Raw genomic sequence first — 19278 nt, 5'->3', positions numbered from 1 at the left:
GATTACTGCTCTCTCTCAGACCCTGCCATTTTCTCATTTGCTTTGCCTCATTCCTGTTTCTGTCATAGAAACGATTTGACTAAATGGGGTGCACTTTAACATGTAACTTTTTGGTATGTTATTTTAATGATGTTGTAGCTCATTTGCATTGCAATGCTGTGTCGAGGTAGTGCCTTGTCTGTGTTTTGACATGACTGCCACCTTGTCTCAGGAAATGACATCAATATACTGATAGTTTAGTGAACTTCCAATTGAAAAAGTAAAAGCAGTATCAGCTGAGAATGTGAGGAGGGCCGTCCGTGTTGCCCACAGTGTACTTTTCAGCACTGCGATGGCTTTCCAATATGACTTTTCAAAAATATAACACGGTCTCTCTGGTGAGTCACATTCGTGCTCTGGGTCCGGCATGGCTTTCTCGTCTCTGCCGAAAAGAAGTATTTCTGCCTGGGAGCAACACCCATCAATATGGAAAACATAAGATGTTTCTATATGTATATTTTTATTCTAAATAGATTACAAATATCTGAAATCATATCATATCATATATATATATATATATATATATATATATATATATATATATACACTCATTGACTCTTCTATATGGGCAATCACAGATTTGCAAGTGAAGTGGTGGGAACAGAATGGAGACCCACATAAGAAGTTGAAATATAATCTTTATGGAGATACCATTTCAACTTTTCACTGGGTTGACAAGGTTATTCTGAGTCAATGCAAAACTTTGCCCTTTATTGCTGAATGCTAAAATGTCAATTTCCTGTAAAGAAATTGAATTAAATCCATTTGCTCTTTTTAAAAATTATGTATTAATGTCGGTCCAAGTTGTACCTGCTTATAATGATATTTTTCTCTCTCTCCTTCCATACCCATTTTACTATGCGGATTAGCAGCTTAAAGTTTTTGAAAAGAAAACTCACTGTTGATTGCCAGGAAATGACCTTACAGGTCACTAAAGAAGCTTGTTGGTGTAACGCCAATATGCTTCCCCCAGCGGCCTTCCTTTCTCCCAGGAAAATTGAATAAACCAAAGAATAAAAAAATAAAAAAGGGTTTTCATCAGGTAGACAAAGAAAATATCTGATGTTTATTGAGCCACAGTAAAAGAAACCCATCTCAATTGCTCCAGTCCTCATTTGTTTTGCCTATACAAATAAGCTAGCAAATTGTTTGTGTCATTTCAGCCGGTAGGGGTATCAGAATATAACGCAGGCACAACTAATTATATGACCATTAGCATTAATCTGATATTTGACAATTACAAAGTATTCTGGAAAGTGATGTTCCCTTGAAGGGGACTGAAAAAGTACCAGGCGACGTTACTGATCGGATTGCTAAAGGAAGCAACACTGGCTTAATTTCAGCGCAACACACTTGGAATCGGACATGGGCAGGATTGTGCTCGGTCTTCTGGTTTCTAAGAGCGCCATAGCACAGTTGATAATTATTTTAAGAAAACCCTACTCGCTCGCCTTAGACCCCAGGCATTGCCTCCTGAAGCGTCGGCTATTTATACTCTAGCGTAAGGTCCGAGTCGACTGAAACCCACACTCGCTGTCTGCCAACCGACAGACCACGACGGGCTCCTCCGGGACATGAAGGATGTCGATGTTTTAAAGCTTGTCGCAGCAGTTTTCTGTTTCCCAGTCCTACCCTTGCTCAAAATGTTAGCCTTCCCCTACCATGTATGGGGGCCTTGGCTGAAATATCGAGTGCTCCCAAGTGAGGTTCATACCCTAACCTCCAAAAGATGTGTAGTTCGATAGTTAACACTTAAACTCTGTTCAGGTTTGAAAACGCAGGCACTTTTCAAAGGGCGGCCCAAGTCCGCAGCTCCAGAGTGTGCAGTTGCTGTATGTCAGTAACTGACACACTTTATGCTGGTAAATGTATCAGAGGCTTTATGGAATTTGACTACGCTTAAAATTTTATGTTTACGGTGGTTTTGTATCGTTTAATTATGCCTTCACTGTGATTTACTACACTCTACAATGAATTAATAAGGCTCTTTCATACTCAACAAAGAATTACCATAATATGTCATTGGCATTCTCGAAATGTGTGTGCTAATGCACAGTGAAGGCAAAATGAACACACGGGAAACCACTCTTTTAAACAATCGTAAAACCACGTTAAAAATCATGCAAAAAAAAATCATATGGTATATGAATATGGAAGAATAAGTGATCTACACATTGAATGGGAAAATCTTCAAAAGACGTCCATCCCTGAAGTGAATGCTTGAGTGAGGGTGGCTCGTTTTAATAAATAAAGTTTATTCTCACAATTAAAGATGACGGGAGGACCCTGGGGTCACCTGCAGTGGTGAGTTAATGTGAGTTACAGTACAAAACAGAAAGACCTCGAAAGTCTTTTAACAGCTCCAAAAATAAACACGACCTTTTGTCACAGAGGGGCACATAATCTCACCTAATGAAACTGTATCCAAGGCAAGACATAGACTTTGCGTGGCACATATGAGAAAAGCTTATTTTGAGTTGTGTTTTTTTTATATGAATAAGAAAAAAACTAAAATATACAATAAAATGGCAAAACCAAGGGTTCTTTGGTCCACTGAGGGGCTGAGGTCATAAACAAGGGGGACATATGAAAATGAGCAACTGCCTTTTGTAAATATAGTAGAGGTTCACAGATAACCCACAAATCTTCCAGATTTAATGGTTTATTTATAGCTTTGTGCAAGAGCATCTTTCTCTCCCAGGGTCTCCGTGACATATAAAGGCAGGCTGTATCGCCAATACATGCACATTTAAAAGGGTCGAGATTTTTTCTTATCATATTAAAGGCGTAGAAAGTAGATACGTGACACATTGTATAGAACCTATTTGAAGGGAGTTTATTAGAGTTTTTAGAAGTTACATTGCAACCGGTGTCTTATTTAATCCATTTTGAAAATCCTGCTGTTTATTCAAATTTTTCTTATTCATGGGTGCTTTGACTGACTAACTGATTTGAATGGCAAGGCATCTTTTACATCCCCAGCATCAGTTTTCCTGCATACGCAGCCTGCATGGACACATTTGGAGGGCATTGATTTAGTAGGTGTTTTGCATCTCCCTAAAGGAGCCAGATCTGCAGTAACTCCCACAGCTACAGCAAATAAACCCTAATTTAAAATGAGATCTGTTCAATCAAAGGGATCCCTCCGCTGGCCATCCCCAGAGTCAGAGCAAGTGTACTGGTCCCTGTGGCCCCCTCTCGATTCCGTGCGCCGGCTGGTATGCGAGAATAGGCATCAGTAGGCGAGAGAGTGAAAGAGATACGAGGGGCGACAGGTGTGTGGAGCTCGGTATACAGACACCACCACCCTCTCTGCCCCCTCAGAGAGACCCTGGGGAGTTTTTAAATATCCCCACCATTACAGCCAGCGGGGGAGTGTGATTCAACCTCGAATCGGCATGGTGAGGGGAGGGCCAAGCATTCGCGCCAACTATGCATGACAGGGGTTGAGAACATTATGGGGTCATAAAACGTTAAAATAGCTATTCTTTTTTTATTATTTAGATTTTATGGGAACACTATTATTATTATTATTAGTTGTAGTAGTTGTAGGCCTAAACAATTGTATTATTATTATTAAATATAATAATAATAATAATAATAATAATAATAATAATAATAATAATAATAATAATAATAATAATAATAGTATTGTGCAACAGATTGTTACTGTTACATAATTAAAATACTTGAGTATAGAATAAATAGCCTAGTATTGACTTGTGTAGGATTGGGAAGACTCCGGTTTCAGCCCTAAGATGAGAGCTAATTTCAGTGTTGCACAAGCCGCGGTGCATTCTCAAGCCACACAACAGTAGCTTCAAGGCACTGTGCGACACTAATACCAATCCCCACAGTCAAGCTGAATCTGTCAAGCTAGACTAGGGCACAGCGCTAGCCCAAATCCAAACCTGGAGCAACACAAGAACCAACACAAAGTAGAAAACCTGCACCCTATCATGATTTATGGTTATTGTCACGTGCAACATTGTACTACTAATAAATAAAAATAACATCGGAAATAAAATGACTGTGTGATTGGCCAGTCAGACATAGTTTTGGTCTAGACCAGGGGTGGCCTACTCTGGTCCTTGAGGGCCGCAATGCCTTCTGGTTCTTGTTTTGCTCAGATCGCTATTAATTGAGCCAAGTGTGGGTCTTATGACTTAATTAGTTATAATTTCTATGCATTCAAGATATCCAGTGATTGGTGCTGTTCCCTGCGGGAACAGGGTTACTCCCCCGGTCTAGGCAATAGTTAGGAAAGCAGAAAAAGAGTAACATATTACGAGGAATACAATCTAGAGCAACAGATGCTATGGTAGTAATAATAATAATAATAAAAACCATGCAAATAATATGATAATAATAATAATAAAAAACTCTTTCCAGTCTGAAGACTTTACATCACAGAAGAAATATGCTCCTGCTGTACTGCCTGTGCTTTAACTGCTGACACACAGCAGGGGGCACTCTTTCAAAAACAGGAAACTTGAGTCAGCGGTAGTCCAGGTTCCCCACCCCCCACCCCCTCTCCCCTCCAAACACACACAAACACACACACTGAAGTCGATGGGAAGACACCTTTGTTCTATTTTCTCCTCTGCTGCTTATTCACTGTATTGTGATACTGTTCACCCTGGTTAGACTTGCTCTACCTTGCATTGCATTTCAGCTGGACTGTCCCTTTATTACATTTATAACATCAGTAGATACGTAGGGGCATTCTCAGAGAAAGCATGGCCAGAAGCCTGCTGAAACTGTATCTGTCGAAGCTCAGCCTCCCCCCACCCCCCCATCCTGGAAAATATCTATTTGAAACTGGTGCTTACCTGCCCCCTATTGCCCTTAATATATCTGCCTTCACTCTTGCTCTTGTCACTATGCTTTTAACTCACACATTGTGGCTGCTGCCCCTACTCCAGATAATTTGCCCACCTTCCCTCCACTGCTTGGAGCACGCATGTACCAATGACCACATCCTGGCTAAAACTACTACCACTGTATAAGAATTGGCACTGTCATACAATGCCCTTTGTTTACGCTGCTTGAATCAGGAAGATATTATATATTTTTTTATATGCCTTTTGTCAAATGCCTTTGTGAAGCAGTGTAAATGCCATGACTGTTTAAGTCACCATGGGTAATGGTGCTAGCTAGCAAATATATCAATAAAAAATCAAACACACAAACAAACATATACATACGATACTGTATAATGCAGCATTACATTACAAGTGCATTCATTTGCACTGTGCACCAGCTCCAATAAGACAGGATCTGCAGAGAGCAAGAGCAAAATCTGTGAGGGATCTTGATAAGGTGATTACTGTCTGCTGGCCCTTGTCCACCTGCCCGGCTTTGCCACAGATTCGGCCAACATGACAGAGAGAGAGCAATGCACACGTGGTTGGCACAATAACCCCCCCTGCGGTCATCTGGTGCGACTCCCCGTGCCAGCCAGGACTCATCTTACTGTGAATAGACATAGAAGTCCTTTAAACAGGTGAAGGGTGGGGGGTGGAGTATCTCATGCAGCTTGTCCGTGTGAGCGAGTAGTGCGGGTGGACACCTGTCTCCTGTCTCCTAGTATGTGTGTGTGTATAGATGTGTGAATACTACATCTCAGGGGTGTCAAACTCCATGTCCTTGGGGGGCAGTGGTATCTTGTCTCCAACAAGTTTTGTGAGTCCAATATCTGCAGAACACAGTCTATTTTTAAGTTAGCTGGACAAACTTCAATGGGGAGAGTCTGAAATAAGCCTGAGTGGAGAAAATTATGATATTAACTTAGTACCTGAGAGCTCCTGTTCTCTCTACCTACCTATATATATATATATATATATATATATATATATATATATATATATATATATATATATATATATATATATATCAAACTGTGGCAGTCAACAGATGACCCAATTCCTGCCCTATCCTTCTTTTAATCAACTGCAGTTTCTCTGGGCAGAATGGGGGCTTAACAAACCCCTGAAAGGATAATTGATTAATAAGTTAAATTAAATGGACAGCAAACTAAATTAATCATGGCAAGATATTGTTTAAGACAAAGGGTGAAACCACTTTCAACTACAACTGTACTGTACAACTGTACACTGGCTTGAGTACCTCAGACAAAAGGCACTACATAAATGTAGAAATAGTGGAAGGAATGGCAAAGATTGCCGGACGCTGTATATTCCTACACATTTACACATATTTTTTGGCACATATTTCCATGACAGTTCCAAAAGGGGGAAAACCGACTCAGTCAAGGTTTACACTGTCACTGTCCTCGTGCTGTGCTGTCTGATATGGGTTTAACAGAGTCCTAAAGTTCTCTGACTTTGAAGCCGATCTTCCTAGCAGTAAACCACTGTATGACAGTAGACTCTGCTCTATGTTACCCAGAGAAACCATATTATCCATCTATTCAATCCCAAATTACCACTCCATCCAGTACAAGGTCACAGTGAGCCGGAGCTTAAACCAGCCAGCACAGGGCACCAGGCAGGGAACAGCCTGTATAGGATGCCAACCCTATCACAGGTACCTTTCTCACACACGATCACCCACCTACAGGACAGCAAACATAAATAGGGACTCCCACCCCTGACTCTAAGATTACAGTGACATTTTTGGTCATGTAGACTTTAACGACCCTAACCCCCCACCTCACCCCAACACACAAACAAAATAAAAATACAGAACAACCCATGTTAGACATCCATCCTGTTAATGCGTTACATCAATAGGATTAACGAGTTGGGGGGTGGACCAGTTAAAGGGAGTCGAGGATTTATTACACCCATCTTATTTTAAGCACAGCGTCAGGTTTCAGAGCGTCCTCCTTGAGTCCTTGAGAAAGGACGCCTCTGTCCCTCGCAGGTCATGGTGATCTCAGAGCTAAACTGAGGAGGAAGCAAACCTTCCCAGCAGCGCCTTCCAAATCGTTCGGCTACAAGACTAAAATTGACCCGCTTTTTCTATCCCCGAATACAGGCCTGTTAATTTCCCCGAAACTATGGTGAAGTAAAACTCTCAATAGCCAATTGATAATAGTCCTGCACACCACCGTGATATAATATGAACATCAACAGCCTACATCGGCTACTCATGTCCATCTGAACATCACCGCCTGTGATCATTAGATGCTGAAAATCTTTTGATGTCTTATTGAGGTTTCAGACTGTCCTATTGTGAGGTCAGCACTGTTATTCTCAAGGTACCATGGCTTCGTCCCACTTCAAAGGTTGCTCATATTGTCCTGGTGATTCATTTCTTTGAAACAGACTTGTGCAAACAAGGAACCGTCAGCCCGTCCCCCTCCTACAAATATTAATGACTTTGATATTGCACAATTGGCAAAATGACCAAGTACAAATTTGCTGTGTCAGAATAATTCACCATTTTCAATTGACAGATGTTTAACAATTTGAATGGCTCTCTCTATCAAATGATCTCTAGTGTCTGGTTCATAGGTGAATCTATACAACTGTAAAAATTACCTTAACTTCAGACAAATTGGAAGAACAAGAAGAACTAGAAGACAATGTAACATATTCATGACAGCTTACTGAAGAGGTGGACTGGAGCCAATTGTTTTATATTGGAATTCATAGTGTAGTTCTAGTGTCGTCCACAAGATGGCAGCACAATGACCAGCAGAGGAAGAACTTCCCTCTTAAACGCAGACTATATCAAAGCATGAAGATACTCAGAGCATGGCTACATACAATGTACAGGCCTTTGGCCTATCTTCAGATCGCCACTGTAAAATGGGCTCATTGGTGAACACTGCTTGTTTTGCTTGTGTTGGAATTTCAAAACCCCATCACTCCCCCAGCAGCCATTTGGCAGAGTGACTTTGATCAGAAAGGGTGTTAATGATATCTGTCCTGACCGAAAAGCACAAGATCAGTATATATCATGGGATTAGGCAAGGGAAAGTGGACACCTCCTTTTAAACGTCAGAAACACTGTCTGCTGCCGCTAGCAAAGAGCTGTATTTGGTCCGACTGACACTTAGTTCGGTTGACACTTATTGGGGAGAGGCAGTGCAATCTCATAAAAAAAAATCCTCCTGTGGCAGCAAGTTTTTAATTTCATTTTTTTTTTGTTGAGGTTCTCATTCAAGACACAGGTCGAATGCTATGGATTTATTCCCAGCTTGTGGGCAGCTGAAGAACCATGTGAGGTGTAGCTATTTTAAGTAACAAGTATGGGAGACATTCACGGTGCACTTGGAACAATTTAAGTACCCACAGTGCCAGTCAACACCTCTGTGACATGGCGTGATCACGGATTCATATCAAGTGGGGATTGGAGGTGATGACTGACTGCCCTAACAGCCAAAAGCTGTAAACCTAGTGGGGACAGGTGTACAGAGCACTGAGAGGGGCATTTGTCTGGGCACTCCAGTGAGGGGCTGTATAAACAAATACAAGTTGTGATTCGTTTCATTGTTCTATTATTCTTTGAATGTAATCATATCCTGTATGTCCATATAGTGATCTTCCCCATAAAGTCACTGTCATGGTCACAATCTGAATATTAACATTCCCACTATGTTTTTTACCCCCCCCCCCCCCCCACACACACACACACACAGACTTAGCATTACACCTAGGGTTAGCATGCACTCCCAGCATACAACCCTCGAACTAGAACGCTAAAAAGGGTCACAAGCAGGAGAGGGTCATCCGGCCCCAGGATTTCTCTCCAGACAACCAGAGATTCGGCCTCTACTGCATGGCCTAAGGTAAGGTAGCTTGTTCCTGACCTCCGCCACTCTGTGTGTAAGGAAGCACCTCCTGTTCTCAGTGTTTAGGGTACATTATATGAATTTCTGCTTGTGGCTTCTGGTCCCTGTTTTGTTATTGAGCTCTGAAGTCATTTACCATGGTTTTTACCATAAGCCACATACATCTGCACCGAGACCTTTGTGGAGGTCCAAATGAAAGAAAAATGCTTTTCTCCTTCGGCTGAACTATTCTTCTCAGACCCTGCAGCCCTTATTCCTGAAAGCATTATACAACTGGAGTCTTAAATAGACACACGTACCTAAATAGATCCCAGAAATTCTGGATGCAAGATGTCAAGATCGCTGTGCGAAGTGATCTTTGTACCTACAGTGTCAGAGCGATTCCAATGCCAGCGAGAGAAGATTAGTGAAATCGCCAAGGCGTCCAAAGTCACAGAATCTGGCTACAATTACAGACAGACAGAGACAAACAGGCAGCTAGACTGAGTGACTGCCTGTAAGTGGCAGACAGGCAGACGGGCTGATAAACAGACAAATGGAAATAACAAACAACAAACAAATAGACTGCCATTAATTAAATCTTTTTATGATTCCACTGTACTTCTATACACCTATATACTTGTGCGTATCATTTACATCTACCCTGCATATACCGATTATTTGCATGTACACCGTAAACACAAAGTTCTTCAAAACCAAGAAAGAGATTTCAACTTCTCTAAGCCTGGGTCTGTCATTTACAACCGATCAGAAGAAATCCAGAAGGAGAACAGATCCCATAATCTATCACCTCTCCCACTCAGGGAACCGAAGCCCTCAGCACCAAACTGACTTCTACAGGACCTTGGTGAATTGACCAAGTAAAGTGAATTGAGTCCAAACAGAAAAAGAAAAAGAAAAATGAAAAAGAAAACATTTGGCCCCTGCAAATAATTACTCCAGTTCCTGTTCAGATAAGATGATGCTGGGGGAAAAACTCTACACGCACAGACACTGTAGCAGAAACTCCTATTGTAAATGCATCAGCAATGTAAAGATCACACCCTTTCTGAGAGTACAGTACAGAGGATTGACAGGCTTGTTATCAATCAGAGCACTGTTTGCATCGCGGCCGCTGTACCTCAGATGCTGCAGGGTTTGTTCTGAGCAATATTGTGCGACCCTCCCAAATGCCAGGATTATTTCCAAGAATGCGATCATGTGTGTCACCTAGCCTGTGTAAAGGAGTTTTAAACTAAAGTGCAGGGGGAGGACAACCCCCCGTCTGGCATCTCTTTTCACCCTGGAACAGAGAAGACTACGTGGGGACTTGACAAACAGCTAGCAGTATGAACTGAATGAAGAAACATCCCCTTCGTATTTGAGCTCTCAATTACTTAATTGAACACTGAATTGAACTAATAATTTACTAAATCAGGGCCTTTTCATTATGTTAAACAGTGGGGGTATAAATAACTTATTGAAGAACCAACTCTTTTATTACACAATTTCAAAAGTCAAGTCAAAGTAGATTTTTACTTCAAATATGGTTCAATTGAGAAAGTGAGAGTTCAGTTGGAACCAAACCCAGCAGGGTAGGGGGTCCTCCAGGTCCAGGGTTGGGAACCACTGTCCTAAGGCATGTTTACTATGGTAGCCTACGGTTGATTCATGGTCCAGTGTAGTGAAGCACAGTGAATGTGTTTTAAAACCAATGGAAAATACTGTAAAAATGGTAGTAAAACAATGTTAAAAATGTTTCCTGGTGTGAAGAATACATCCCAGCCGAAGAGAGACTGAGATCAGCTTTGGGCTCACAGGTAAGGCACTCTAAACTGCACAACACTGACACCTGCTGGAAGTGCACGTTCTGGAGGAACAGAGACCAACCCAGACATTTCTCTGTCCTTCCTTCCCTATGAGTGACAGCTATGGCTCTCAGAGATGCTGGGCTAAATCTGGATAATTAAAGGACACTGGATCCTATTCAATCTCTCTCTGTCTCTCTCTGACTCGGTCTCTCTCTCTGACCATCTCTCTGTCTCTATGTCCCTCTCTCTGACTGTCTTACTGTCTATGACTCTCTCTCTCTTTGACTGTCTACTCTGTCTATTTGTCTCCATGTCTCTCTGTCCGTATCTCTGTCTCTGACTCTCTGTATGTAGGAGAGAGCTTTTTTCACTTTTCTGAACTCCTTAAAAACAATTTTGCTTATAATTCAATTTGACTTGGGGCACTATTTAATTTATTTTTTAAAAGGTGAGATTTCTAATTAAGAAGCAAGCTGTGTTTTTCGGCAGCTCACAAGAAGCTGTGCGCACGGTTAAAAATAAGCACTGCAGCCGAGGATTTCACAACCCCCCCTCTCTTCTCTCTCTCTCCCTCTTTCCCTCTCCCTCTGTTTCACTGGCTCCTAATGCTGACCCCTGCCACTCCATACCCTAATTAAGCTGCTTCTCCTCTGAAATACCTGCATGACATCAGGCCTTCACCCAGCAACCCCCCCCCTCCTCAGTCGTCTTGCTCTCCCAGTGAACTCTGGCAGTTTATAGAACTTGCCCTATAAGGAAAAGGCTTCTGGAATAGAAACTGCCATCTGATCATACCCAATTCCCCCGGCTGGCCCCCCTCCTGCCTCTCTCTCGCTCTCTCGCTCCACTCCTGTCCATTCAATCAAAAAAGCACACTCAGCACCAATTGCTCTTTGTCGTCTTCCCCCACGCATCAGCCCTTTTCACCTCCACTGCAGGACCCTAACGCCCGGCTAGGGGGGATCCTGGCTGGTTGGGCCTCTAACAGGAGACACCTTTGCAAAGGGTTTAGCGCCACCCTATGTCTGTCACTCCTTTTATGTCATATATAGTTTATAGAAAGAAATGTTTTTGGGGGGTTGATGAAACAAGGTTTGATAAAGAGTTTTGTTAACAGTCACTATTCAATTAAATATTCCATATTGTATCTATAATGGTTTCATTTTAGATTTATGTTAAGAAAACATGTAAGTAAGTCCGGGCAGCATAAATTACATGTGATGTGTGAATGCTGTGTGTAAGAGTTAGATTGGGTTTTATGTAGGTGGATTTATTTCCCTACTACCAATTGCATGAGCAGCATTTTCAAGTCAAGGCAGGATCATTAATTTATGGCTGTGGAATGAATTTGTGTTTTGAATGGTTTTCATACGCCGGTCATTTACATTTTTTTAAAGCAGACCAACAATAAAGAAATGTAATTTTTGCCTTTGTGAAAAAACAAAAAGAAAGAAAACAAATGATCCAAGCAAAAAAAAAAAAACGATTTCATGAGTTTTGCTGGAACTGAGGTATTTGATTGCTAATAGATCCTCTTTAACATCTTGCACCTTCAGTGTGTCTTCCCGGCACGGTATGAGGGAGAAGGGACAGAAAACTGTGTTGACCGCATGTGGGGTCGAACACCTGCTCTTAAAATGGATCAAAGAGTCTTAAATTGGGCCTGCAGCTTGTGGCTAGTGTCAGTCAGTTACTCTTGGCTATTTTTATTTGATACAGATGTGTTTTTATGGCGAGCGCCGCCTCAGATTGCTGCACAAAGAGATGCTAACATGGGGCACCTGAACAAGCACAGCTGAAGGGAAACACTTCCCTTTGCAAGGCAATAAGAAGCCTTCAAACGACGCTCAACAAGCAAACTCCAGATAGAAGCATTGGAGCTGAAAGCTGAAAATGTTGATGTAGTAGTAGATCTTCATAGTCAGCATCTCTGATTTGAATGCAATCCATAACTGATTCCCCATTTATTCACATTATTCTTGAATAGAAAGTCTCCAGAATGTCAGCCATGTTTGGTGTAGTTAGTTGCCTCACAGATGGTATGGGTTTCTATGCTCCAAACACAGAATATATGTTCCTCAACCTCAACTCTGCCCCTCAATGTCTGGTCCTGCATGCTAAAGAAAGCAATGCTTAAGTGATAGGACATCTTATGACATACATGTGTCATGGGGTGCAGGCAAAACAAAAGTGGACAAAGGGTTTTGGTTTTCAAGTTGTATGGACTCTTAAACCCCTAAGGTAAAAAGGGAGAGTGGAAAGAAAGAGAAAAGGGAAAAGGAGAAAGAAAAATAAAGAAATTAGAGAAACAAAAAATGTAAGAAAGAATGAATGAAAGAGAAAGAAAGTGCAAGAAAAAGAATGAGAGAAAAGGTGAAAAAGAAAGAAAATGGAAGAACAAGAAAAGAAAATGCAAGAAAGAAAGAAAGAAAGAAAGAAAGAACAGGTGCTGAAATGCTGTTGCTCTCACTCCAAGTGTGTGTTCAATTGGATCTCTGTTCCCGTGTTTTGAGGAAAGTGCAATGAAACTGCAAAGGTGTTATATTCCAGCGCTGGTGACACTTTGGGAAGGGATTATGTGTCTGTTCTCCCTAGGATACATCAACACTAGTTTAGAAATTCACAACAACTGTATTTGGATCCTCATAAAAAGTCTTGAAAGCAGAGTTAGAGTCATGACCTCTTCTAAGGTGATACAGCTGGATTACAGTTTGAGGGTGTTTTGGTCATACCCATATTGCCTTAACAAATCCTGCTGTGGGCCATTGATGTTTTGTCACATAGATATTTGTTACTTTTTCAATCTTGAGATGTAAATAAAAATGATTAAAGTTGTAAGCACCTTCAGAGAACCTCTACAGTCAGGTCGAAGTCATCAGCATGTGTAAACAGCAATTGTGGTAGTAGGCCAGGCAGAAATTCAAATGTACTGCTTTGGTTTGTTGTGCAAACGTGCTTTGTATTGATCACATGATAGATGGAGCGTTTCAATTATTCAGCAGTACTGACAGGTCAACCTAGAAGCATCTTCAGTTGGAAGGACAGGTTGAAATGAAGAGCATGGAGAACAGAAACCAGGAAAGAATGGGAACTTGAATGAACAACCCCAGCTATGTTGTTGGGTCTTACTTTGGGTTCCCGCAAGGCAGAGCTGGTTACTACTTACACATTCTGTGCACCTTCCTGTTATTGATGTGTGTTCTGGGGGACTATCTATTGTATTCTTAGGATGTCATCACCCAGGAAAACATGGCTAGGAACCCTATTGGGGTAATCATCCTGTTTTTAGTCAGCCAGTGCAACCATCAGATACTTAGCCCCCGGCAATATCCTTGACACGTAATCACTAAAATCTGTTTTTTTTTGTTTTTGCTGGTACAGTTGGGATAACATATAAATGTCATAATCCAGAAAAGCAAAAGTATTAGAAAAATGTGGCAAACATGAATAATATGTTTTGCAAACATTTCAGAGACCAAATTACAGGCAACATCAGGTGATATTAACTACAGGTGTAACAAGTGAGTCAATATAAAAGTGCTATACTTTGTGTGTGTGTGTTTAGGAATCTGGATCTTGTCAGTAAATGGTAGGAAAATGGTTAAATATTCTGTGAACATCTGGAGAGGACTGTGGAACAAGGAGATCCACCACCCAGTTGGCTTGTCATGAAACTAGATGATGTTGGCTTCATGTTGCCAGGAATTGGAAAAAAAAGAATAATAATCTTCTCAATAGAGACAGCAGATTTCACTCCAAGCCCCAGAGAGGGGGTTCTTGTGACTACCTCACTACCAAGACAATCTAAGCGTAATATAATGATTTTTTAATTATGTACATCCCCAACCCCACCCCCAAAACACATACACACATTTGTAATTGAAAATGTTGGAAGAGCTCTTGGACAGCTGTGCTGTTGTAAGATCGGCCTAATAGCTTTCATTCAGAGATCCTTGTAAAGGAGAGCTCTGTAAGAAGCTATGCTTGCTGCCACAAGTATGGTACTGGTGAACCAGTAGGGGGCACTCTTTCCATTGGACCAGTACATTTTATACCAGTGCTGTGGTGAAGGGCTCTCAAATGCAGTTCACATTCACCAAACCCACCCAGCTGTATTAATAAATGAATTATTACAATTATCTTATTCATTGGAGGAATTCAATTATTCTCATGAAGATACAATAATGTTTACAGGCAGGGGCACATTGAATCAAACGAATCTTTCAAGCCACAAACTTTTAAATAGTTATTACATGCCTAATTGATCAAATATCCAGGTTAAGTAACTGAGAGATTACTGACTCATAATTTCCTGTCCACAATGTCCTGAAGTCAACAGTTTAGGGTGAAAAGACTGTATACACAAAATCATCAACATCTAAAAAGCACAGCCTGTAACCTGACTCTAAGACACAACATATGTGAAGGGGAAAAGAAAGAGCATCAAAGCACAACTGAATATCTCAAATTAAGCAACTCAACATTAATGTTAGAAGTAACAAACAGTATCCAAGGGGCTGAATTAAAAGAAGCCCATGCATCACTCAAGACAAGCCCAGAAGAAGCAACTTCAGCTATTCAGGGCTCCTCACTCTGATTGTGGCGGCAAATTCAAATCTCGCCACAATAAAACGGGATCTTTCCTGTTGTCTCGTGTTGGAATGCATTCTGCTTGGAATGAGAAGAGGAGGCAGCAAAACAAAAAATATGTATGTGAGAACAAACGAAAATGTGTGACATAATTGGAAGAGTGACAATGTTAAAATGGCCATGGGCTGGACATATGACAGACCAAGGATGGGACACAAGAAGCCATAGAAAAGAGGAAAGGTGATGCTACTAATCGAAACAAGTGGAAACATCTAGGGGAGGCCTTCATCCAATAGACTGAAAGCAATCGTTGGATGATATCTCTCCCATGTCTCTATTTTGTGACACTTATTGGCAGGAGAAAATTAATATTTTTGAAAATGCAATGCCAGTACACAAATAAAAGGATGAGCAGAAACATGCTTAAGCAAATGGTTTCCCTTCTAATACTCGGTCTGTCTTTGAATGACAGCTCCAGTAACACGACTGCCTGATTTAACCACTGAGTAACGACCCACACACGTAAAGAAACCCATACTTTGGCTAATACTCTGTGGACGTATACAGCAACTTAATTCCCTTGGTCACTGCTTTTATTTATCCTAGACTTGTATTATTTATTATTTTGTAAAGTGTGGCTGCGTCATTTGTTTCTAAAGCGTAACTGATATTTTAAGGGTTTCTTCCAGTCTCCAGTCAAAGGGACAACCCGTCTTTCACTCTCCGCTCCTTGAGACGCACAAGAGGGCAGGTGCAAAGTGTGAGCTCGCAGTGAAGCAGCTTCTATATTTATGCCATGAGATCAGCCTCCTTGAGCTGCTGAGGTTTATTATACTCGTGGAAAATGCTGTAATCCTTCACTTACGATATATTCATGTGCTTAAAAAAATGTGCCCGCTATACCCGATAAATAATTTTTGAAGTGCGGAAACAACTGTACCAGGCCACCCCTCAGGACCCTGAGCCGCCCGGCGGGACAGCGGGGTGGGGGGGCACAAAGCAGGCTGGTCTTGCCCCGCTGGAGGTATTTTTAGAAGCGGAGTCTATTTGGGTCTGAAACCCACCACCCACTTCCACACACCGTCCCCCTCTCTCTCTCTCTCTCTCTCTCTCTCTCTCTCTCTCTCTCTCTCTCTCTCTCTCTCTCTCTCTCTCTCTCTCTCTCTCTCTCTCTCTCTCTCTCTCTCTCTCTCTCTCTCTCTCTCTCTCTCTCTCCCCCATCTGCTAGAGTCGTTCATTCTGGTCAAGATTCTCCAAGAAGAGGAAGATGCGCTTGAAATAGGGGTAGCCGGTATCCCTGCTAACACACGATGTTGCCACAACGTTGTAGCAACGTAATTTACGTCTACCTCTATTTCAAACTCTATTTGGTGATGATGATGATGAATAATTTATTTATAACTATGTTTATATAGGCTGTATTAGTTTTCTTTGGACGAATCCTTCGATTCACAGGCCATTAAATTAATGAATTATTAAATTACTGAATTATTAATTGAATTAATGAATACATTAAAAACACCCATGTATGACCATGGGACTCCAGGCTATAGTATAGTGGTCAAATACTTAGTCTAATGGTAATAAGTCTTGTAATAAGACGTCGTATTCCTGTGTAGGTACCAGATGCTTAATTGTTGTGATTGTATTTTTACACTTTGTGTCATTACAGTATTCAGAGCCGCCCGTCTCGATTTCTAATCTCGTAAAACGACCCGCACTTCTTCTGACGTCACCCCACCCAAACTGTCACGTCAGCCCCCCAACTTTTAAATTTGCCATCCCATAAAAAAACCAAAAAAAAAACAGATGGATGTCATTTAACCTCGTCCGAGACAAGGGGACCAGCTGGGTGGGGAGGAACCCCCCTCCACTTCATTTGCTTGGAAGGAAGAAGACGGACAAAGAAGAGTGTCTGTCCTGATCCTAAGGTGTTAAGGGTTGAACACACTCAAAAACACGCACAGAGCACAGACCAGTGCCATAGTGCACCTTGAACACACACAATGGCGTATAACGGGTATAATTTGTCTGTACTTACACAAACCATGGGTAGGTTTAAAATAATAATAATAATAATAATAATAATAATAATAATAATAATAATAATAATAATGTGTTAAATTAAAGTTAGTCATTTTATGTAGCGCATGTTTCACTGTAAACACAAATCTGTAAATACATTCTGACAACACACTTTTGTGTTCAAATTCACCAAAGCACAACACAATAATGTGTCTTTTTAACACAAGTCTGTACTGGGATAAACACATTATTGTGTTGTAATTTGGTAAATGTTACAACAAAGTGTTGTTGTCTTTGACGAAACACCGAATGTGTTACATTTAACGCAGTCGTTCTGGAGTGGTATTATTTCCTCTGGTTAGGGTGGAAAACTCATTATTTTTGTCCCATTTGGTTGCATGAAGGAAATTATATATATATATAGAGAGAGAGAGAGAGAGCTGCGGAATGCACAACAGCAGGTGTCAAAGCCGCTGCTCTCGTTCCCAGGGTACCCGCTGTAATGATTTAATATATGACAGTGTACGGATATGTTGAAAATACATAACTTTTCGAGAAACAAGCCAACCCACAAACAAATGAATACATGATACATTCATAATACTGCTCCATGTAGATGGCTCCATAAACCGGTGCCAGCTGCTGCAAGTGTCAGCTTTGAAAGGCATACATTGATGAACCCGTCTGAATTAAAATAAGACACACGTTTCCCGAATTGCAAGAGTCCTGATACAAACAGTAATAAACAGCTCTTACAGCTGGTCTAACATGAGATTTGTGTCATTAGACGTGTCGGTGTGAGAGTCCGAGCCCGAGTCAGGCCGGCAGCCCAGTTTACCTTCCTCTGTTGCTTCTCCCAGGCCGGGTCCAGCAGTAGGTCCCTGTCCCAGTCATCCTCCTGAATCATGTAATCCCCTGTGCTGGACATCATGTAGGAGGTGCTGTATTGCACTTGGGTTTCGACTTGTGTCATTTTGACGCCTCCTGTGGGCTCTCCCTTTAGAAAGAATTGGTTACTGGACGGGTATCTAACTTCTCAGTAATCTTTTGTCTTAAACACCGAAACCCTTCCGAGGGCTTTGGGACACCGTAGCTGTCAGTCTAAGGAGAGACAAGACAGACCCCCGACTCCACTCGTAAGCAGTGCCTGTGTGCCGATGCTGCTGCCGCCGCCGCCGCCGATGCTGCTGCTTTCCTGGTCAGAAGTGCCACACGTGACTGGGCCGCAATAAGTATGGGCAGCCCGGGCACTGCAGATCGGGTTGCCCCCGGAAAAGGGCAAAGGGGCGGCTCTGCAAGCGGGGGGCCAGCCAACCCCCAAGGGTGGAGAAATTAAGGAATGGGGAATGAGGGAGGACACGCCCCCCAAAGGGGCAGAATCCCTCACGTGCTCCTTTGCAACAGCTGTGGCCCTTACTGCCCCCCCCCCCCTACCCTCAGCCCCTATTACTGTAAACACAAGGAGGACTAAAACTCCCTAGGATCCCTAGCTCCCCCTCCCACTTACTCACTCCTTCTCCAGCAGGTGTACAGTGTTTACCAATTAAAACATCTTCACACTCACTGCTCTTGAGTACTAGTGCTGATGGAAGGGGCACATGGTACCCACAATGCCCTGATGCATAAAGGGATGAATCCTCTAATTTGGACAAAAGAACCTCAGGACGTCAAAGTCAATAGGCTGGTTAGGTGGAAAGGGTTCTAGATTTACTACTTATTTACTACTTGAATGGCTCCAATTAGCTGTAATAACGGACTTCCCAATGTTATTTTATACTGGGTAGGCTGTTATAACTAGTGCCCATCAAGGTCTGTGCAACCAGCTGAAAAGCTTTTAAGAACCTCAACTAAGAGAGCAGCTATAATTGACCTTCTCCAAATCAAATGGAACAGGACACAAATGCCACCCTGTCTAAAACATTGCGAGGGCGACAGAAATAGGTCTTTGACTGAAAATGCAATCATGCGATCCAAGTGTTGCCAATCGTCCAGTGGGTTTGATGTGTCACCGGGGCTCCTGATGTATCCCCGTCACCCTGCAGAGATGCTTGCCTCAGGATGGGAATATGA

The 19278-nt window shown here is 41.9% G+C and overlaps 1 protein-coding gene across 2 annotated transcripts in view; it reads right to left on the bottom strand.

Moving 5' to 3' along the window:
• actn3b (actinin alpha 3b) overlaps positions 1–18419 on the bottom strand; it is a 43010-nt gene extending 24591 nt beyond the window's left edge. The window contains exon 1 of one of the 2 annotated variants that reach the window (XR_010821214.1): positions 18047–18419. Coding sequence is in view for 1 of the 2 variants with exons in the window: in XM_066718766.1 (XP_066574863.1) it covers positions 18047–18181 (135 nt within the window). In the remaining variant the exon portion in view is untranslated. The remainder of the gene's footprint in view (positions 1–18046) is intronic. The other variant, XM_066718766.1, reaches the window with a different exon arrangement.
• Between the last annotated feature and the right edge of the window lie 859 nt (positions 18420–19278).

This window comes from Amia ocellicauda, chromosome 12 (genome assembly GCF_036373705.1).
Source record: "Amia ocellicauda isolate fAmiCal2 chromosome 12, fAmiCal2.hap1, whole genome shotgun sequence".
NCBI lineage: Eukaryota > Metazoa > Chordata > Actinopteri > Amiiformes > Amiidae > Amia > Amia ocellicauda.
Note: the sequence above shows the minus strand (reverse complement) of the source record. Positions and strands in the feature narration are given on the sequence as shown.